This window comes from Amyelois transitella, chromosome 11 (assembly GCF_032362555.1).
Source record: "Amyelois transitella isolate CPQ chromosome 11, ilAmyTran1.1, whole genome shotgun sequence".
Lineage (NCBI taxonomy): Eukaryota > Metazoa > Arthropoda > Insecta > Lepidoptera > Pyralidae > Amyelois > Amyelois transitella.
This window is the reverse complement of record NC_083514.1, coordinates 5,552,427-5,572,214: the sequence shown is the minus strand read 5'-3', so window position 1 is coordinate 5,572,214 and position 19,788 is coordinate 5,552,427. Positions and strand designations below refer to the sequence as shown.

The 19,788-nt window shown below is 34.2% G+C and overlaps 3 protein-coding genes across 7 annotated transcripts; 1 reads left to right on the top strand and 2 right to left on the bottom strand.

Annotated features, from left to right (window-relative positions):
• Window positions 1-1,173: 1,173 nt before the first annotated feature.
• Window positions 1,174-10,930, bottom strand: LOC106134929 (gamma-glutamyl hydrolase A). Of its 3 annotated transcripts, none has more exons than XM_013335075.2 (7): window positions 10,788-10,930; window positions 7,202-7,474; window positions 6,504-6,554; window positions 5,831-6,063; window positions 5,455-5,561; window positions 2,310-2,407; window positions 1,174-2,079 (listed from the first exon to the last, which is right to left on the bottom strand). In XM_013335075.2, the coding sequence occupies exons 2-7, from the start codon at window positions 7,429-7,431 to the stop codon at window positions 1,809-1,811; spliced, it is 990 nt and encodes a 329-aa protein (XP_013190529.2). In that variant the 5' UTR covers window positions 7,432-7,474; window positions 10,788-10,930; the 3' UTR covers window positions 1,174-1,808. The 3 variants fall into 3 exon arrangements, with proteins under 3 accessions (XP_013190529.2, XP_013190528.2, XP_060802450.1); XM_013335074.2 differs by lacking the exon at window positions 10,788-10,930 and adding an exon at window positions 10,240-10,424; XM_060946467.1 differs by lacking the exon at window positions 10,788-10,930 and adding an exon at window positions 7,683-7,789.
• A 787-nt stretch (window positions 10,931-11,717) lies between these two features.
• Window positions 11,718-14,955, top strand: LOC106135205 (COP9 signalosome complex subunit 1). Of its 2 annotated transcripts, none has more exons than XM_013335442.2 (4): window positions 11,718-11,854; window positions 11,979-12,056; window positions 12,164-13,510; window positions 14,298-14,955. In XM_013335442.2, the coding sequence occupies exons 2-4, from the start codon at window positions 12,045-12,047 to the stop codon at window positions 14,391-14,393; spliced, it is 1,455 nt and encodes a 484-aa protein (XP_013190896.1). In that variant the 5' UTR covers window positions 11,718-11,854; window positions 11,979-12,044; the 3' UTR covers window positions 14,394-14,955. The 2 variants fall into 2 exon arrangements, with proteins under 2 accessions (XP_013190896.1, XP_013190895.1); XM_013335441.2 differs by having other exon boundaries at window positions 11,770-11,895.
• A 1,202-nt stretch (window positions 14,956-16,157) lies between these two features.
• LOC106134982 (E3 ubiquitin-protein ligase FANCL) lies at window positions 16,158-19,580 on the bottom strand. 2 transcript variants are annotated; one of them, XM_013335137.2, is made up of 4 exons: window positions 18,888-19,580; window positions 17,747-17,821; window positions 16,863-17,146; window positions 16,158-16,378 (listed from the first exon to the last, which is right to left on the bottom strand). In XM_013335137.2, exons 1-4 carry the CDS (start codon window positions 19,378-19,380, stop codon window positions 16,283-16,285), a joined length of 948 nt encoding a protein of 315 aa, XP_013190591.2. In that variant the 5' UTR covers window positions 19,381-19,580; the 3' UTR covers window positions 16,158-16,282. The 2 variants fall into 2 exon arrangements, with proteins under 2 accessions (XP_013190591.2, XP_013190590.2); XM_013335136.2 differs by having other exon boundaries at window positions 16,160-16,378; window positions 17,663-17,821.
• Window positions 19,581-19,788: the final 208 nt, after the last annotated feature.

The following is a 19,788-nucleotide window of genomic DNA, read 5'->3' as shown; positions in this document are numbered from 1 at the left end:
TTATTTCTATTTAACTTATATATTTACTGATTTATTTCACTTAAAGGTTAGACAACTACTTGATCAATGTAGAACTAATTCCTACTACTATTATAAAGGCGAAAGTTTGTATGGATGTATGGATGTTTGTTACTCTTTCACGCAAAAACTACTGAACCGATTACCATGAAATTTGGTATGTAGGTAGCTGAAGACCCAGAATAACACATAGGCTACTTTTTATCCCAGAGTTCCCGCGGGATTGATAGGGTTTCCATGCGGACGAAGTCGCGGGCGGCCTCTAGTAATCTATAAAATACGGAAGAACTTCTCAGCAGTTGGATGACTGGTATATTTTGCAGGGCAAGGAGTATTCTACTATCACTTATTATAAAGTCTCCCTATATCTCTGTCTGTATATATGGGCTAATCTCGGAAAGTTGTAGACGAATTTTGTTCCTGTTTAAAATGTTGGAAAGAGGTTAATTATTACTGATTAAGTGATATAAGTAATCGACACTAACTAGACTTTTCATGTTGTAACCTAGGTAACTACTTATGTTCAGACCAAACGATATCTATGATTCAATAGATATTATTTATATAACGATTCCTATGATTGTAACTGATTGCCATATTATTCTCGGCACCAATAGAAAAAGGAATAGGACTACTCCATCTATCTATCCCATGGATGTCGTAAAAGGCAACTAAGCTTATAAACTTGGGATTCATCTTTTAGTCGATGGGCTAGCAACCTGCCACTATTTGAATCTCAGTAAGTTTTTCTGGGACTGTTTGATTACTCTGTCTACCCCGCAAGGGATATAAACGTGATTTTTTTGTATGTAATTGTTTTTGAGATAGGTAACTGCTATACTATAGATATTTCGTTTAAAGAAACGAAGTATCTTGCTTTTACATCAAACATTATTTTGTAGGTAAGATAATTGAAACACTTAAAATTTAAGCTATGTGTTTAATCAATATATATAAAACATTTATCTATTTAAAAAAATAGATTACTCAGAGCATTCATTACATTGAATACTTAATAATGAATAAAGTTGATATATTTTGCTAAGTAATAAATTTGACTATAACAAGTTAAGATTTTGAAGAGAAACTTGTAAATCTTTTTGTTGCCCATCACAATAGTGTTAAGGTAACAAACTGACTAAAATTATTAAAAAGTAAATTTTACTAAATTTCTTATCTAGTTTTTCCATTCCATTTCAGCAATTATTAAACTAACATTTCTAAAGTATAATAATTAATTTACCAAAATTGGTAAAGATGAAAAATAGAGGCGGTCCAAGAGCAAAATGGCGATCTGGCGGGATAGAGCAGAATCGGAGGGTCTTTTCCAAGGGAATAAAAGTGCAAAAAAGGAGGTCTTTGCCCAGCAACGGGACAGTCATCATTGTCATTCCTCACGTTTCTTAAGAGGTACCAGGCTCCGCCGATGACGATAATCCTGGTTTGGGTAAATCAGGTTTTTACTCCGCACTTGCACGGGAACGTTACCCATGTAACGTGTAAACCACCAATGGACTATGACTACACAGTTCCTGATCATCAGAAGAACGGCAGTTTGGGCTCATAAAAATAACTGTTAGCTTTGTGTGGTGTATTAAAAAAGTTTTGTTACACTTCATCATATAAATACATTTTTATCACAAATTTTTGGTTTGCTTTTAAACTATTTTGATGAAACCTATTGAAAAAATCTACTGACTATTACTTAAAAAATCTATAAAAATAACAAGTTCAGAACTGACGGAAAAAATATTTTAGACTTTCATTTTCTAAATACTTAGATCTATTTATCACAATTTGGCAGTTGACCTAGGTTCGAAAAAATAGCATTGTTCATAGGAACTACCCACTAGTCCTGTAAATCTTGGTTGGTAATTATATATCAAATGTTGATTCTCTTCTGTCTCCGTGGCAAACGTATGAAGGTTCCTCCGACATTCCGATACAAAGAAATCCATGAAATGTCTATTCGCTTTCAGCGCTTTGTATGATCGAGGATAGTTCTTACTCCACTCGAAGGGAACTTTCTCTGGATGGAACTGGACTCCGTAAAAGGGATACCTGTAATTAGGAAAAATAATATATATTTATTGTAAATTAAAGTAACTCAAAATTCTTTTCTCCTTTTCGTTTATAATTTTTAGTATAACCTATGTTTTGAAATTTTCTTTTCAAATCTTTGTTAAAGTAACCTGTTAGGCTTAACGAAGTGGTTTGATAGAATATCAATGCAAGTAAGAGATTAGATTAGAGAGTAAGTAAGAGATTGACATAGAACTATCTATATTTACCTTTTGTGTTCAACAGAAGCGATAAATTTGATTCCACGATCATCGTTCGAGTGAGAAGTGACGCGCCAGTCTTTAGTCAAGTTGTAAGCCTCCATATTCTGTAAAACAAATATGGAACAGATAGATTTTTTCCTATTAGAGAAACACATACACATATTATACATACATACATACATAAAATCACGCCTCTTTCCCGGAGGGGTAGGCAGAGACTACCTCTTTCCACTTGCCACGATCTCTGCATACTTCTTTCGCTTCGTCCACATTCATAACTCTCTTCATACAAGCTCGGCGGTTTCGGGTACTTTTGACCTGACCCTTTACCAGGACGTCCTTAATTTGATCAAGATACGTTCGTCTAGGTCTTCCCACTCCGACCTTTCCCTCCACACTCTCCTTGTATATCTGCTTAGTCAACCTGCTTTCATTCATCCTCTCCACATGACCGAACCATCTTAACATACCCTTTTCTATTCCTGTAACTACATCTTCTTTCACATCACAACATTCCCTTATCACGCTGTTCCTTATCCTGTCACTCAATTTCACACCCATCATACTCCTTAACGCTCTCATTTCCACTGCATTTATTCTGCTTTCATGCTTCTTTTGCCATACCCAACTTTCACTCCCATACATTAATGTCGGGACCAACACGCCCCTGTGCACAGCCAGTCGAGCCTTTTTGGATAGTTTCTGACTGCTCATAAAGGCATGCAAAGCTCCATTCACCATGTTCCCCGCGTTCACTCTCCTTTCAATATCACTATCATACTTGCCATCTGATGTAAACTTTGATCCTAGATATACAAACTCTTTCACTTGCTCCACTTTTTCTCCTCCAATCAAAATATTACATGCTGTCATTTCTTTCTCCATTTCAAAAACCAGTGTTTTAGTTTTACTTACGTTCACTTTCATTCCTTTCTCTTTTAAAGCTTCATGCATACAGTTTACCATCTCCTGTAACTCCTCCGCTGATGACGCCAGTATAACCTGATCGTCGGCATAGAGCAGACATTTGACGAGTAACTCATTCATCCTTAATCCACTTTTAGACTCTTTCAAATCTGTCAAACAGCTATCCATAAATAGGTTGAACAGCCACGGTGACGCAACACATCCTTGCCTAACGCCTTTCTCAATCTTAAACCATTCAGTGTGCGCTCCGTTTATCCTGACACAAGCACTCGAATCCTCATATAAGGATTTCAGTGCTCGTATTAAGAGACTGCTCACCCCATGCATAGAAAGTGCTGACCACAATTCATTCCTCTCAACTCTGTCATAGGCCTTTTCCAGATCTACGAATGTGCAATAGACTTTTTGACTCTTGGCCAAAAACTTTTCGGCTATGCACCGCAAGGAAAAGACCTGATCAGTACATCCCATTCCCTTTCGAAATCCCGCTTGAGCATCCCATATTTTGTCATCAGTTTCATTCCTGACTCTATTAATCAATACCTTAGCATACAATTTGCCGACGACGCTAAGCAGGCTTATACCACGATAATTTTTGCAGTCCAGCTGTGACCCTTTTCCTTTGTAAAGTGGCACGATAACAGCCTTACACCAATCTTTTGGTACTCGGCCGCTTCTCCAACACAAATTGAAAAGGCAGTACAACTGACTAGCTACTACGCCTTTTCCTGCTTTAAGCATCTCGACCGACACTCTATCACACCCAGCAGCCTTTCCCGCTTTCATACTCTTAAGTGCTTCCACAATTTCGAACATTTCAATTTCGCCTTCCATCTCATTCTCTTTTTCTTCGCTATAGCAGAAATCTTTCTTATTTCCTTCCTTTTTTTCAAATAAACTTTCAAAATAGTCCTTCCATATCTTTAGTACACATTCTTCTCCTTTCACAACGCTACCATCCTGGCATCTGATCCTAGTCAGCTCTCTGGTTATAGTATTTCCTCGGGCTGACCTTACGGATTTCCAGAATACTTTCAGATTTGACTGAAAGTCTTCTGATAGCCTTTTATCAAAATCCTCTTTATACTCTTCTTTCTTTCTAATCACAGCTTTCTTAACCAAATCTTTCATTTTCTTATATTCCTTACGTGCTTCATTCACATCTTCATCTATAACCTCTTGCATTCTTAAGTTAGCTTTTGCTGCTAACAAATCCAGCCATGCTTTCTTCTTTAATCGCACAAGTTCTTGCACATCTTTACTCATCCACGCATTTTTGTGATTTTTTCCTTTCCTTCTTCTACTTACACCACACACTTCAACAGCTACTTTCACAATTCTTTCTTTAAATTCCTTCCATCCATCTTCAATATCGCTCATTTCCTCTAAATCTTCAAATTCATCCTTCAGTCTATTTATATACTTCTTACCTACATCCATATCTTGCAAATTTTCTACTTTTACTCTTTCCAAAGCGCTCGTTTGCTCCCTTACCCTGTGCCGCCAGCGATTGAAGATACCCCTTATCCGGGATATCACCAGTAAATGGTCCGAGTCAATGCCAGCACCGCGATATGCACGGGTATCCAGCACTTTGTTCTTCAATCTTTCATCTACAATCACAAAGTCTATCATACTTTTTAAAATACCTTCCACTCTTGTGTAGGTGTGGATCTCTTTATGTTGAAACATTGAGTTCGACACAAAAAGATCCCACTCTAGACAAATTTCTAATACACTTCTTCCATTATCATTCACCTTTTCGTCACCAAACGCACCAAGCACCTTTTCATATCCATCACGCTTTACACCCACCCATCCATTAAAATCACCTAACATAATAATCTTCTCATTTGGCTTGGTAACTTTCAATACTTCTCTTACACTATTCCATACACATACTCTTACACATATTATTTATACATAAAATCAGAAAGCAAAATGAAAACCCAACGTATACAATACTTCTATCTACTTAGATAACGATCGCTCGAAATCATAAGTACTTATAATTGCAGATAATCAATTTGTGTTTCCATATGCTATTTCATTAATGAAATCTGTTGAAAAAAAAATTGTTATTATCATTTTCAAATGTCTCTGAAGAGGAATCTACCGGCCGTAGTTTTCTTGACCTTTCAAGATCCTTTCGTTTTGTTGGTTTGATGGTATTAAAAACCACAAAAAGCAGTGCAATACATAATAAAAATAATACAATACGAACCTTATCCATTATGCAAAATTGGTGATAGTTAACTGTGATGTTTTCATTGGCCAAAGAAGTAACCACGTCTTCTTGCGCTTTTCTGAACATTTTGCTATCCCGAAAATCTGGAAATATGAATGAGGTATATTTCCTGATTTGATTTTTAATAATTTTATTTTTTCATGAATCTTGATTGATTTTTTTCTGTCTAAGAATCGACAATTATTATTGCGTTTAAGGTTTACAATATAAATACCGATATTACTGCCTTCTTCGAGTCTGAGTCTATACTCGCACCTACATGTTCTCGTCAATGTGAAGGTGTAGATCACAGTAAAATTTGGCTAATAATTGGAAATCTAGAAATTAAGTAATATGCTTAATAATTAGTTACCATCAGTAAAATATAGAGGCATGTTGCCATAAGACCGGCAATGCTCCCTGTTCTCCACTTTGCCTCTGCCAGACGCTAGTATGATGAGCAGCTCGTAACCAAGACATGTACCAAACACCGGGAAATAGTCTCCATGGCTGTTCAGCTCCTCAGCTATTTGGTAAATATGCTGACCCGCGTCTGCGTAGCCATCTGATTGGTTGAAGTATGTAGCTCCCCCAGGGAATAATACTCTGTAAAAACAAAAATAACAAAAAGATAATTATTGTAATCTTGATTTCTAACCAAAACTCGGTGACATAAAACATCGTAAGGAAACTTTGCCTTTAAATGTAGGCAATTCTATCCCTATCCCAACTAAGTAATATTATAAATGCGGAAGGAAGTTTGTTTGTTGGTTAGCTCTTCGCGCGTTTTAACGGAACATATTTTTTTTTGTAATTTCTCGTTTATATATTTTAGTGTCTGGAAAAGGACATAGGGTACCTATTTTTGATTTTGATAAAACCTATAGTTCCCGTAGGATTTGCGAAAAAGCTTTATTCTTTTGTAGGTGGCGCCAAATTCGCACGAGCGAAGCTAAAGTAGGTTTTATGTTGAAGAAATTAAGATTTCCAATCGCTGTCGTGTACCATACACGACATTAATACTTATAATATACTTATTTACATACCCATTGATTTTGTTCAGGAGATTCTCATAATAACTTCTGTCTTTTCCGATCCTGAAAATTATATAATTAAAATAACTAAATGTGTCTACGTAAGTACTACAAATTAAACCATTTAGGTACTAAGAAAAAACTCGATATTTTCGTTACAATTCATACCGATAATTTTTGGCTTTTGAACACGATTAATTATATTCAACTTTTTATTAATTGTCGGAATAAATAAAGTCGAATAAATTCATAACAGACCGATTTGAATTAAATTCAGCGCAGACATTTATTAGACTACGTTTTTCAGAAAATTCTTACGGGAGCGATTCGAGACTATAGGATATTATACAAAACATACACTTCTTTCTTTTTGAAGGATTCTCTTTAAACGCAAAGCCAATACCCCGATTTTTTACTTCAGACACGTACTTATAATGGCGTTAACATCTGCTAAGTCATTAGTGATCAGTAATTGGAGATTATTTTTCCCAGGCTTTCCGCTTCTACCTCCTGGCGTAAATCCCGGTTAGATCCTAAATAATAACAATTTCATAAAAAAAAAATATCTATTTATTTTAATCTTTTTTCCATCATAAAGCCATACAGCTGTGTTGTATTTTTCAGTATTTTCAAGACTGTTGACTCTGTCTACCCCGCAAGGGATATAGACGTGATCATTATGTATGTACTCGTATGTATGTTTTACTTACATTACTGGCACCACCCTAGCTCCAGACGCCTCCACATCTTTCACATACGACGCGGCAATATAACTCGTGAAATTCTCAGGATATTTGTCCTTCAAACTATACGACTGCTCTTGAGCTAGTATACCAATGATAGGCCGATGGTTGTACTCTATTCCTTCCTCAGTTCGTACCACTGAAGTACCTTGGCAGTGCAAAAAATACACCACTGTGAACACTAAAAGAATCTTCATTGTGCCCAACGCTATCCAATTTTCAACCCGTCCGCCCAATAGCCTACAACAACAAACAGATACTTTTATAGAGATTTTATCACCAAGTACTTAAAATGTTGACATGCTCGATCTACATTTTTATCTAGCGACGCGACATCACTCAGATATGATAGTGATATTATTAACACTGGAGAGACATCTTATTTTCAATCTATTAGATAACAACTTCCTGATAAATTAGGATAGCTACAATATTTGTTAACACAGACCACACAAAAACAGTATTTAAAACATCGCTCATAACAATACAACTGGCCGCGTCTACTATATTAGATTTTATAAAAATAGAGCTCGTGTTCATGACAGTACTAGAACACCACGATCTTTTAAAAATAACTGGGTTTAATGGTTCCACTTTACGCATAAGATTGACAATAATACTACCTACCTGCCTATAAGTTATACTGATTTTCTAATCAGTTTATCAATTGTTAATTAATGATGAAATATTGACATATCATACTTCTTCAATATACGCAAGAAGGTAAAATTTGGTGGTGTATATTTTATGTTCCTTAGGCAGAGTACTGCATTAAAGGAGGATTTTCGGTATTACTAAAAATTTAATGGCGCGCGTAGTCGCGTGCAAACGGTACTGCAGTAATCGAAATTAAGTAATTGAATTATTTTATTTTGTTTTGGCTACTCAACGCAGCGGCGGCTTTACCAGAAGACTGAGTAGACTGAGGCGGCGGATTTAAGGGGGCGGCAAATTCAGCCCTATTTTTTTTTTCTTACAGAAAATAAAAAATACCTACTAATTATGTAGGCAACCTTCTTTATGAACGTCATAGCAACCATTGCCTTGGTTTGTTTAGTTAAGAAAAATTGTCAGAGATTATATTTTATTGTCAAATATTTTCATTTTATTTCCATAATATAGTTCTTTAAATTTGATTATTTCTCTCCTCTTTTCTCCATCTGTCTTCCGTAGTTAAAAACTAACTTTTTACTATACTTCCTACAAATTAAAAAACTAAAAAAAAATATATTTAATATTTTTTAGATTTTTTATTATAAAATTTGACATTTGACCTCCTCCTTATTTTCTCCGTGTGGAGCATCGAAATGCAAAGATTGATTGCAAAATGTTAATAGCCTACTTGCGGCAAATGTGTTAATCCGCCACAGGCTCAACGTCAAAATAGATGTCAGCAAATTTACAAAACCTACTTGTTAGATTTAATTTTCAATTCGGTTTCGGTTAGGAGTACCGTTTTGTTACCGGCATTTTAGCATATTACTACTCCATCTCTTATACGTGGATGTCGTAAAGGTAACAAAAGGGAATAGGCACATTCATCTAGTGCTTCATGCTTCCATGATGATCTAGTAGTGAAGAAAAAAACATTTATGTATGTACAACGACATTGCGTGTGCCAGCTGCTTCTCTCGTGCAGATTTACCTATTTCTTACTTATTTAAATTTTCCTATTTATATATAAAAATACTACCGACTTACTTAAAAACAAACACATCGACTTTTCTAAAATTGATAACAGGTAAATACTTCGTTTTCAATTTGAATGCTTTTATCATCAATCATACATTCCACTGGTACCAACACCAGGTGGAATGCGTCGGATTGTAGAAAGATGCTTTTTTTGAAGAATCTGATATGAATAAGGTTTATAGTAGATTTAATAAAGACACTTACCACGGATCATCCTCTTATTTACCACGGTCAACATAACTTTGTAACAAACGATAATAAAAATAATTGCATTAGTAAAGAACATTTTTACGAATTTCACGGTTTTTGACGTATCTACAAAAGGAAAATCAATGGATACAGCGCATGCGCTGTTTTTCGGTCGTTGCAAGCTTGTCATAATATTGTTTTAAAAACTCCCGTTATAAAAGTAATTTTATCTTAGAATGTACACAAAACACTACAAATTAGTTCAATCACTAGATTTAATTATGCGTCAACAAATAAACTTTACATAGGTATGTAATCATTTTATCGGCAGATACCACGATGGTACACTAATAGTAAAGTATGAGTAGCACCTGCGGATAATCTTTGTTACTTGATTTAATGATAACGACCCATTGTTTTATTGCCAAGGCAGTATAACTACCTCATTAACCTACCTATTACATAATACGTACCTACACTTGCTTTAGTAGTTGGTCAATTAAGATTCAATTCAATTATGAACAAAAGTCATAGGCATTGTGGAGCATTTCTGTACAGACCTCTTTCGCAATTTTTGTACAGGGGGTCTGTACAAAAATTGCGAAAGAGGTCTGTACAAAAATTGAGAAACATGAAAAATATTTCAACTTGTGAAAAACCTTCCATATGGATCACGGTGGGGGAAAACATAATAAGAGAACCCTATATTCAGCCCATTTGGTAAATGATTGTCATGATCCAGTATGATTATATTGCGGCGGTCATGTAGGAGGCGCTTCGTGTTAAAACCGTCCACCTGTGTCTATTATGTGGTAGGCCACCTCATAATGTCACACCTAATAGACACAGGTGGACTCTGTTGTAAGGAATCCTACTGAGTAGGTACTTATTATGTGGTCTTTTCTTACAAAGTAACTCAAATATAACAGACCATTTTTTATTTTGGAAATGTCCTTCGGGAGCTTAGACCTGGGCAAAAGTCTAGTTTAATCGCATAATTTCATGATAGGTACTGTGGCAAGTAGATAAAGTAAAAGTACATAAAAAAGATTTTTAAACCTGATTACTATTTTTGAATTAGTTTAAAATATAACTAACAATAGTTATGTAACAGATCTACTTACATCGTTAATTATTATCAATTTATTTTTAAAAAGATCGCAATTTTCAACGTCATTAACCATTATGCACTTTAATTTAACACTAACTGAAGTTATTCTGTGTGAGAAATAAATAGATACTCTTCACATTTTGTTAGGTACTTTAAAAATAAAATGCAATCACTTACTCAAGTGATAGCTAACTAGTGACTGTTTAATAACCGTATTGACCTATTTTATCACTTTGTACATACTTTGTGTTACTGCTTCGTCTTTATACAAATAAAAATATTTAAGTATCTAGATATTCGGAGTTGGTAGGTATAAGTATAATGTTTTCATTAAAACTGTTGAACAAACTGTTTCTTCTAAAAAGTTGTAGCTAGTGTATGCTTCGTTCACGCTTCCTACTTACTCTGTTTGATCATGGATGTGGTCGTGATCCAATGGAGTAGAAAGATCAAGTAGGTGACCCAATAAGGTCTAATCGTTCAACACTCGTTTGGATTAAGACTCATTATACTTTTATGTTTATTACATAATGTTTTACACACATTTATATAGGTACTTACTATATACTAATGCTAACTTACACTACACTACATAATAATAGTCAAATCTTGATCTTTAGTTCCCAAAAGATTGAACTGTTTGTATGAAAAGTAGTCGCAAGCATTTACAACATCTTTCTCTAACACCACACGTCGAATCAATTCGGTCTAAAGTTAAAGAGTTGACCGGTTTGGTCTTGGTTTTGTTTGATATATTGCTATTCTTCCATATGCCCTGCAGCTGAGATATTGCGCTTTTCACGATCCATTTTTCCTGATTTAACCCTCACAACAACCATAACAAAATGTAAAAAAAAATATTGTTTCAAGTCCAAGAACGCATGTTAGCTCTATTTTAATGCCACGATCTTAAGATCGACCTTTTTCTTGCGAAGATTATCCCTGAACGGTCCTTCACACTCACTAATTGGGGTCCAATCCTGCTGGAGTGGCCATGAGCCAAAAGAAGTAGCAATTGGTCTCCGACAAGTGTCACTAATAATATTTATAATACATAAGCACCTACAAGCGGTCTTTTTCTCTCTATCTCATCTTTGGTGCGCTCCCAGTTGCGTGTCACCGCAGGGCCCGCAATCCAACATTTTCTATACATTTTATTTGGTATGAAAAGTTTCAATAGCACTTTAAAAATTCCTCATTGTAAAAGCTCATTTAAATACTAGCCCCTTCAACCTTACTGGCGGCATTCTGGGTTCTTAGATTTACCCATCACCTTAGGTCACATACAATCGCCTACATCATCGCCTATGCCTACGGTGCAGGCGAACCATAGAATAAATACATTTGAAATAAATAATCTTCCGAAATAAATAATCCTTTATAAATAAGCACATCAAAATCTTTTCGGGACTGCTGGCTCTGTCTACCACGCAAGGAATATAGAAGTGTTAATATGTATGTATGTTTAAAAAAAAAACGGATGCAGATGTTACAAAATGTAATAACAAAACGCAAGCCTTTACAAATCTGTTTCCGTTGCCAATATTGTAGATTGTAGACAAACTGAATTTAAAAAAAAACTCGTCAAAAGAAAAATGCCGCTGCCAAAAAGAAACGTAGTGATAAAGGTATTTTCATAGTTTTGTTCTTCGAATCTTATTTTAAATGTGTGAGTCTCTAATTAAAGTTCAATATGATATCAGATTATAAAAGTTCTTGGCAAAAGATTGATGATGAATTACTTTGTTTTAGGTTGGTTTTTTGCATTGACAGTGGAATTCGCGTATTCTCGTTTGTAAGTCAAGTAAACGGTATAAAATGTTCGAAATGGTGAGTATTTTTATACAATTACATGTATTACTCTATAATCGTTCAAAATGTATATTTACTCGTTCTTAGAACAATGTCAAAAGTCAAATCGTGTCATTGTTTTTCAGAACACAGCGGAGCCCATGCAAGTGGATGTTCCAATAGAAGATAACGAAAACAATGAGGCAGAATGCTATCTTGTCGAGAATCCTACATTGGATTTAGAGACTTACGCGGCGTCTTACACTGGCTTTGCCAAACTGTATAGGCTTATGTTTGTGGCAGACCATTGTCCACCTCTGAGGTTGGAAGCTTTAAAAATGGCTATCTCATATGTCATGACAACATACAATGTAAGTCTTTACCAAACTCTTCATAAGAAACTGGCAGAGGCAGTAGCATCTTCAGGCTTGCCTGATGTAGCAGTTCAAATGGGTTCGCAAGACATACCTGTGATTGACACTGCTTGGATTGAATCTAAAACTAAAAAGGCTGCCATTAAGTTGGAAAAGTTAGATACAGACCTTAAAAATTACAAAACAAATTCAATAAAAGAGAGCATTAGAAGAGGTCATGATGATTTAGGAGATCATTACCTGGACTGTGGAGATCTCACTAGTGCACTGAAGTGTTACTCACGGGCCCGAGATTACTGCACAAGTGGTAAACACATTATCATGATGTGCCTCAATGTAGTAAAGGTGTCAGTATATTTGCAAAATTGGCCACATGTTCTTAATTATGTGTCCAAAGCAGAAGGAACACCAGACTTTAATGAGGTTCCGGGAAAGGATTCAAACCAGTCTATTCTTACCCGCTTAAAATGTGCTGCTGGTTTGGCTGAATTAGCAAATAAGAAGTATAAATCCGCTGCAAAACATTTTCTTGCGGCAAGCATTGATCATTGTGACTATTCAGAGCTATTGAGCAGCAACAATGTTGCAGTCTATGGCGGACTTTGTGCCCTGGCAACTTTTGACCGTTCAGAATTACAAAAACAAGTCATAGTTAGCAGTTCATTTAAATTATTTCTAGAACTAGAGCCACAGTTACGTGACATAATATTTAAGTTCTATGAATCTATGTATGCTTCCTGTCTAAGGTTACTGGATGAAATAAGGGATAATCTCCTATTAGATATGTATTTAGCACCTCACCTGAATTCACTCTATATGCAAATTCGCAACAGAGCTTTGATTCAGTACTTCAGCCCTTACCTATCAGCTGATATGCGCTTAATGGCAGCTGCATTCAACCGTACAGTTATAGCTCTGGAAGATGAGCTGATGCAACTAATACTTGATGGACAGATTCAAGCCAGAATTGATTCCCACAACAAAATATTGTATGCTAAAGATGTGGACCAGAGAAGTACTACATTTGAAAGAAGTCTGGCTATGGGAAAGGAATACCAACGACGGACCTCCATGCTGATCCTTCGCGCTGCAATGCTCAAAAATCAAATTCATGTAAAGGTGAGCTTAACATGATTTTTTTATCTATAATATTACAATGAAATGAAATTTGAAAAGAACCAGCCCTGGGCTATTAACCTTTAGCATCTTTATTAACTTGTCCACTATTACCCTTTACTGTTAATATTTCTCTAAATTTGTTATAAATGTATGCCTATCTACACAAATACACTACCCCACCCCTTGGGATACATATGAGAGAGAATTTATACAGAGAAGTAATTGAGTATGTATATTTTATGAGCTTGAAAAACTTAATTTTTAACATTTTCGCTATAATGTACTTTATATATGGCATACGTACATATGGTCACGTCTATATCGCTTGCAGGGTAGACAGAGCCAACAGTCGAAAAGACTGAATGGCCACATTCAGCTGTTTGGCTTAATGATAGAATTGAGATTCAAATAGTGACAGGTTGCTAGCCCATCGCCTAAAAAAGAATCCCAAGTTTGTAAGCTTATCCCTTAGTCGCATTTTACGATATCCATGGGAAAGAGATGGAGTGGTCCTATTCTTTTTTGTATTGGTGCCGGGAACCACTCGGCAGTATATATGGCATTATTTAAAGAATATTTTTAGCATTCATAATTCAGCATTTTAAAAGCATCTAGTACTAAAGGTGTCTGAGTTGTAGACATTTGTAGTAGTCCATTAGTAATCACATTCATAAGGATATTAGTTAAAACATTGATGAAGGTTGTACAAAACTATGGTCAGAGTTAAGTCATATTTTACGACATTAGGTTTGCTTTTATGTTTGTGTACCTATGTTTTTTATTTCAGAATACTGGCGGTCGCGACACTGGACCTCAGAGTGGTGAAGCACCCGGGTCTAGCACCAGCCTCACTCCGCGAACTTTTGATAACTTACCCTTGTGATGATTTTACACTAAAAATAGTTCACACTTTATATAATATTTGCATGACAATTTAATGTATACTACATAATATGCACACAAAAGGAAATACTCATGTCATAAGAGTTATATGATATGTTTCTTTTGTGTGAATGTGAAACTCGTGTACAATTTTTAAGAATGGCTTATCATTTTCTGCGTAACGGCATCATTTATGTAATATTCTGTGGTTGATGCTTTTAAAGTAAATAAAAACCGAATGTCGAACAATTTTACTTTATACTTTTGTTTATAAACAATATGATAGTATATTAATTGTCATGTGATATTGCTCTTGATTTTGAAGAACACCTTGTACCAATACTACCCGCTTTTTTTTTCAAGAAAATGCCAATTGTAATCTCAAGTGGGTACATCAATATTGTCTTTAACATTGGTGACAGTGCTTAGAAGTATTTTGCAATAATCACAGACACTCGAACAGCTGGTGCAAGCATTACTTCTTACAATTGTTTATACTGAATTATTCTATGTAACCACAAAATATTATGTCTACGTAATTTTTAATTAAAAAGTAAAGGCATAATTGTTTTTTATTGTTGTCTACAGTTCAATCTTAAATGAAATAAAAATAATAGGCACCTTCTGCAAATATCGCTACGTTTCGTTTTTTAGAACGCGCACAATCCCTATCTCATGGCCACTTCACTGGAAATTCCAGTATCAACGTTTGTTCCACTGGCGTTTCTACAAATGCGCTTTGGAAGCGGTAGTAGATATAATTCAATTTAAGTTATGTGACGTCAATAAAAAAAAAAAAATTCAAAATTTTTTATTCATTATTATAGGATATTATTATATCGCTTAATAATTGTCGTATGGTTTAACAACTTGGTTGACGTCAAATAAATTACTTAAAAACTAAGTTTACTGCCGCTTCCAAGGCGTCAGTGCAGAAGAAGCGGTAACAAACTGCACTGCAGCATTTTCTTCAACAACGTCAACTTCACAATATTAAATTATACTTAGAATAGAATGTGGACGGGAGAATACATTGTTCACGGGAGATTTATATATTTATGAGATTTAATATTGAAAAAAGAAAAAAAAATATATATATATATATATATATTTAATGGATTGCCAATTTTAAAAAGATTTATGTACAGAGTGTACTGAAATTTTGATTTAAGTTCAAATTAAACTACAATTAATTACGAGGTTCCTGTGCCAAGCTCGAGCCAGATGTTTTTATCATTAAGGTAATCATCAGTCCTATAATAAGCCTTCTCACAAAGTACTTTCTTTACATACTCTTTGAATTTTCGGTTGGGCATATCAAGAACAGACTCCGGCAACCTATTATAAAATCGTATACAGTTCCCCATAAATGATTTACTGACTTTGCTAAGCCTATGAAACGGCATGACTAATTTATGTTTATTACGTAAATTTCTATCAGTTGTGGCACTAACTTTTTGAAAAAAAAAGAGGTATTTTTCCTAACATACATTATAAGATCATAAGTGATACCTTTTATCCAATCTTGAATATAAATCTACTGCCATGACCTTTTACAAACTCCGAATTTGATAAAAACGGTCTAGTAACTGAGGTAAAAAACTTTACTTTCGCATTTATAATATTAGAGATTGGGATTAAAATTGGAATGATTTGAAACCTGACCTATCTACATAATAACCTGACTGCTCCTTCACCTCGTACCTATGCGGCAGAAATCAACATTTCTTTTTTTCGGATCACCCCATGCTCCTTGGGACAAGAAAAAGGATTGAATTTCATCTTAATTTTTTATATTAATAAAAATATTTTATTTTTAATTTTGTACAATATGGAGTTTAGCTTCACTTTCTCGCACAATTATTATCAGTTTTAACCTTCATTTAGTATTTATTCATCGCATTCAATAATATCAAAGCAACCAGGACATTTTCCAGAAATAATACCACACCCAGAGCTCCCACCCTCTGAAGTTGCCATCAGCCACTGAAATCAAAATAAAAGATCTTCAATAAACTCCTGGCAATAACTGGCGATGTGCTAGCAAACTGTCATTATTTGAATCTCAATTTGCTTGGCCCTTTAATTAGTTTCATTCTTTGAACTACATCAAAGGGTAGGCAGAGACTACATCTTTCCACTTGCCACAATCTCTGCAAACTTCTTTCGCTTCATCCACATTCAAAACTCTTCATGCAAGCTCAGCAGTTTCAGGTACTCTTGACCTGACATTTTGTCAGGATGTTCTTAATTTGATCAAGGTATGTTCGTCTAGGCCTTGACCAAACCATCTTGACATACCCTTTTCTATTCCTGTTACAATATCTTCTTTCATCACAACATTCCCTTATCACACTGTTTCTAATTTGGTCAGTCAACTTTCTTTCCTCCTCAACTCTCATTTCCAGTGAAATTTTGAACTAACTACTTATTCCTTTTCTACACCAAAACTTGAGAAGAGTTTTTATACCTGAATCAAACAACTCCTATGAAAGTTAATCCCACAAAAAGGATTTTGGCAGTGGTTTTTTGGTATCTCTGACTTATCAGGCAGATCAGAGCAAAGACATATATTGCAGATTGGAGCATTTTCTATTTTTGATTCTTTTGAGGTCATTGGCTGTTGTTCCTCTAACTTTTTTGATACTCCTCCTGCTTTTTTCTGTGCATCTGCCTCCTTTTTAGGTAGTTTGGAAATTGCTGGTGTCGAAACTGAAACATTCTCAGGTGCTGTTGTAGGAAAATTCACCATGTCTGAAAATAAACCACAGGAACTATTTTTAAAAGCTCTCATGAATTGAATACATAATTATACAAATTGTATAAAATTGTAGTATAAAATTAAATCATGGTTATAATAGTTATTGAGCTTTGATAACATAATAATAATAAGCCTGGAATATTCCTTCACGCACTGATTTCATGGGCATACTAAATCAGGTGAACTACAGTACAGTTATTTGCATCAATCTCTGTCACAAGATTTGGGATTGAAGAACAGGTTGAACCTAAGGCATATAAACTATGATAATATCAAGTAAGGTTCAGATAATATAATATTTACTACTGAAATCACATTCTGCCATTACACAGCTGCTCAGGTGACACTTAAAACTGAGGAATTGTTGGTAAAAACTTGGTGGGCATAAGTCTTTATTAAGATGATGACATCTTATAACACTGAGGATAGCCAAGAGGCTAATATTATGAGTTATTAAAGCCTTAAATTAAAAATAAATATTATCAAAAAACAACTGAAATAAAATATACCAAAAATGGTCATAATATTCTCAACTATATCCTTGTCATGATCCCAAGCCAACAGGCCTGCTTGCAACTTAGCATTTAACTGACCAAATTGTCCAACAAGATGTACATTGTTTGCCAGGCCTTCTGAGGTGACTTCTATATGCAGTCGAGCTCGATCATCTAAAACAAAAAAAGTTTTTAAAGTAAAATATACATGACAGTTCCAATAATCAATAGCAAAGTTTTAGACACTGTAGCCTCTGTCGATGTTGTAAAGTAAATTGGTTACTTGTTTTAGTAGAACTATGTCATATGGGGTTTATTTTTTGGTGTGGGTAATCTGCAATTATGTATATGTATAGTGAATTTTATTTAATTCTGTTTATCATGAAACCTGTAAGCAAAATAACAAACCTATTTGGCAACTATAATATTTGGCAAAAAATGCTCCACCAAAGCCCATTTCATATGGGAATAAAAATTTATAATAAACTACCAAATTCTATAAAAAATGAAAATAAATTAACTCACTTTAATAAAAAAATTAAGTCTATGCTTCTTCAAAACAATTTTTATTCTATAGATGAGTACAGTAGAATTCCAATTATCCGAATTAATGGGGACGGGACCCATTGATAATCAAATATTCGGATAATCTGATTTTTTTTTAAAAAATTGCCATTGGAGAGAATAAAAGCTACATTTTTATATTGCACTATTTTTTATTGAATTAAATGAAAGAAACATGAAATTTTCACATGTTTTAAATATTAATAAAATGTACTTATGTACAAGTTTAGAAATAAAAATCATTGTTTTTTAAACATCTCCGTCAATGTAAGCTGTTTCGCGGTCTTCAACCGTTTTAGGATTGATTGATTTGATTTGGATAATTGGAGTTTTACTGTACCTTAATTTAAGTAAGTAGTAGGATTATAATATTTTAACATTGTAAACTTGAAAACATTACAACATTATAAATATTTACAATAATAATAAATAAGCACCTATTAATAGATAAATATAAATTGTGCAATACTAGGTTTAAACAATTCTAACTAGATTTAAAATTATAATGTGATACTAAGTAAGTACCTTTATGTATAAGTTTGTATGTCTACTAATACATAATAAATGTTTGCAACATCCGAAAGGGTAAATATGAAGATCTGTTATACATAATATTTAAGACCTTGTTGTACTTATATTATGCAAATAAAAGTTTGAAAAAGAAAAAAAAACTTACCAAGTAAAATTCGCCTAAATTCACTTTTATAATTTATTTCTTGTGGTTCTACTACTGTGCAAAATCGATCTATTTTATCTAATTGATGAAAATAATTAAGTAAACTGTTCAAATGATTCTTGAACGCAAGAATCATTTCTCTTATTGAACTAAATACTTGGTTTTCAAGGGATGAATGTGGGATTAATATCTTTGTAACAGATAACTTTTTAGGCCCATTGTAATGAAAAAACAGCTTATGTTCTCTGTCAGTGTCATCCTTAATAATACATTTTAGGTCTCTTAGCGTTTTACCAAAATATATAGGCACAATTTCATGAGCCATAGTGCATTTAACCTCATCCAAAAATTCAATACCGACTATGCCTGACAACACTGAACCCATTTTATCGATTTTATACTGTAACAAGCTGTTCAAGTCGTTTAATAAAACTGATAGAGAATTATATTTATCATCCTCAAATAATGCACGAATTTTTGTTGCTTGATCCATGATAAGAAGTGAATTATTTGAATTAAAAGCAAAATTAAATGACTCTTCGTTTGTTCTTAATGTGAACTGATAATTTCAGGTCAATTTATTTCTCACAACTTATCAAACACTGTACACGAAGATTAAGCAAAACAAACCAAACCTTGCAGTTACAGTTGCAGGTAGTATTCTAAATTTAATTCACGCCTTGCCTTTTTTGATTTTGATTCCCGCTTTTTTTAGTCAGATAATAGGATGACATTTTTCACGTCACTGTCATTATTATTTTTATTTCAAACTTGATGCCATAGCCATCAAAGAGGTCTAAGCCTTTCGTGACTTATTTGCATCTACTTAAAAACGCTCCTCTTTAACTTACCCGAAGGGTAATGTAGTCAGAGACGATGTCTTTTTACTTGCCAATAAATA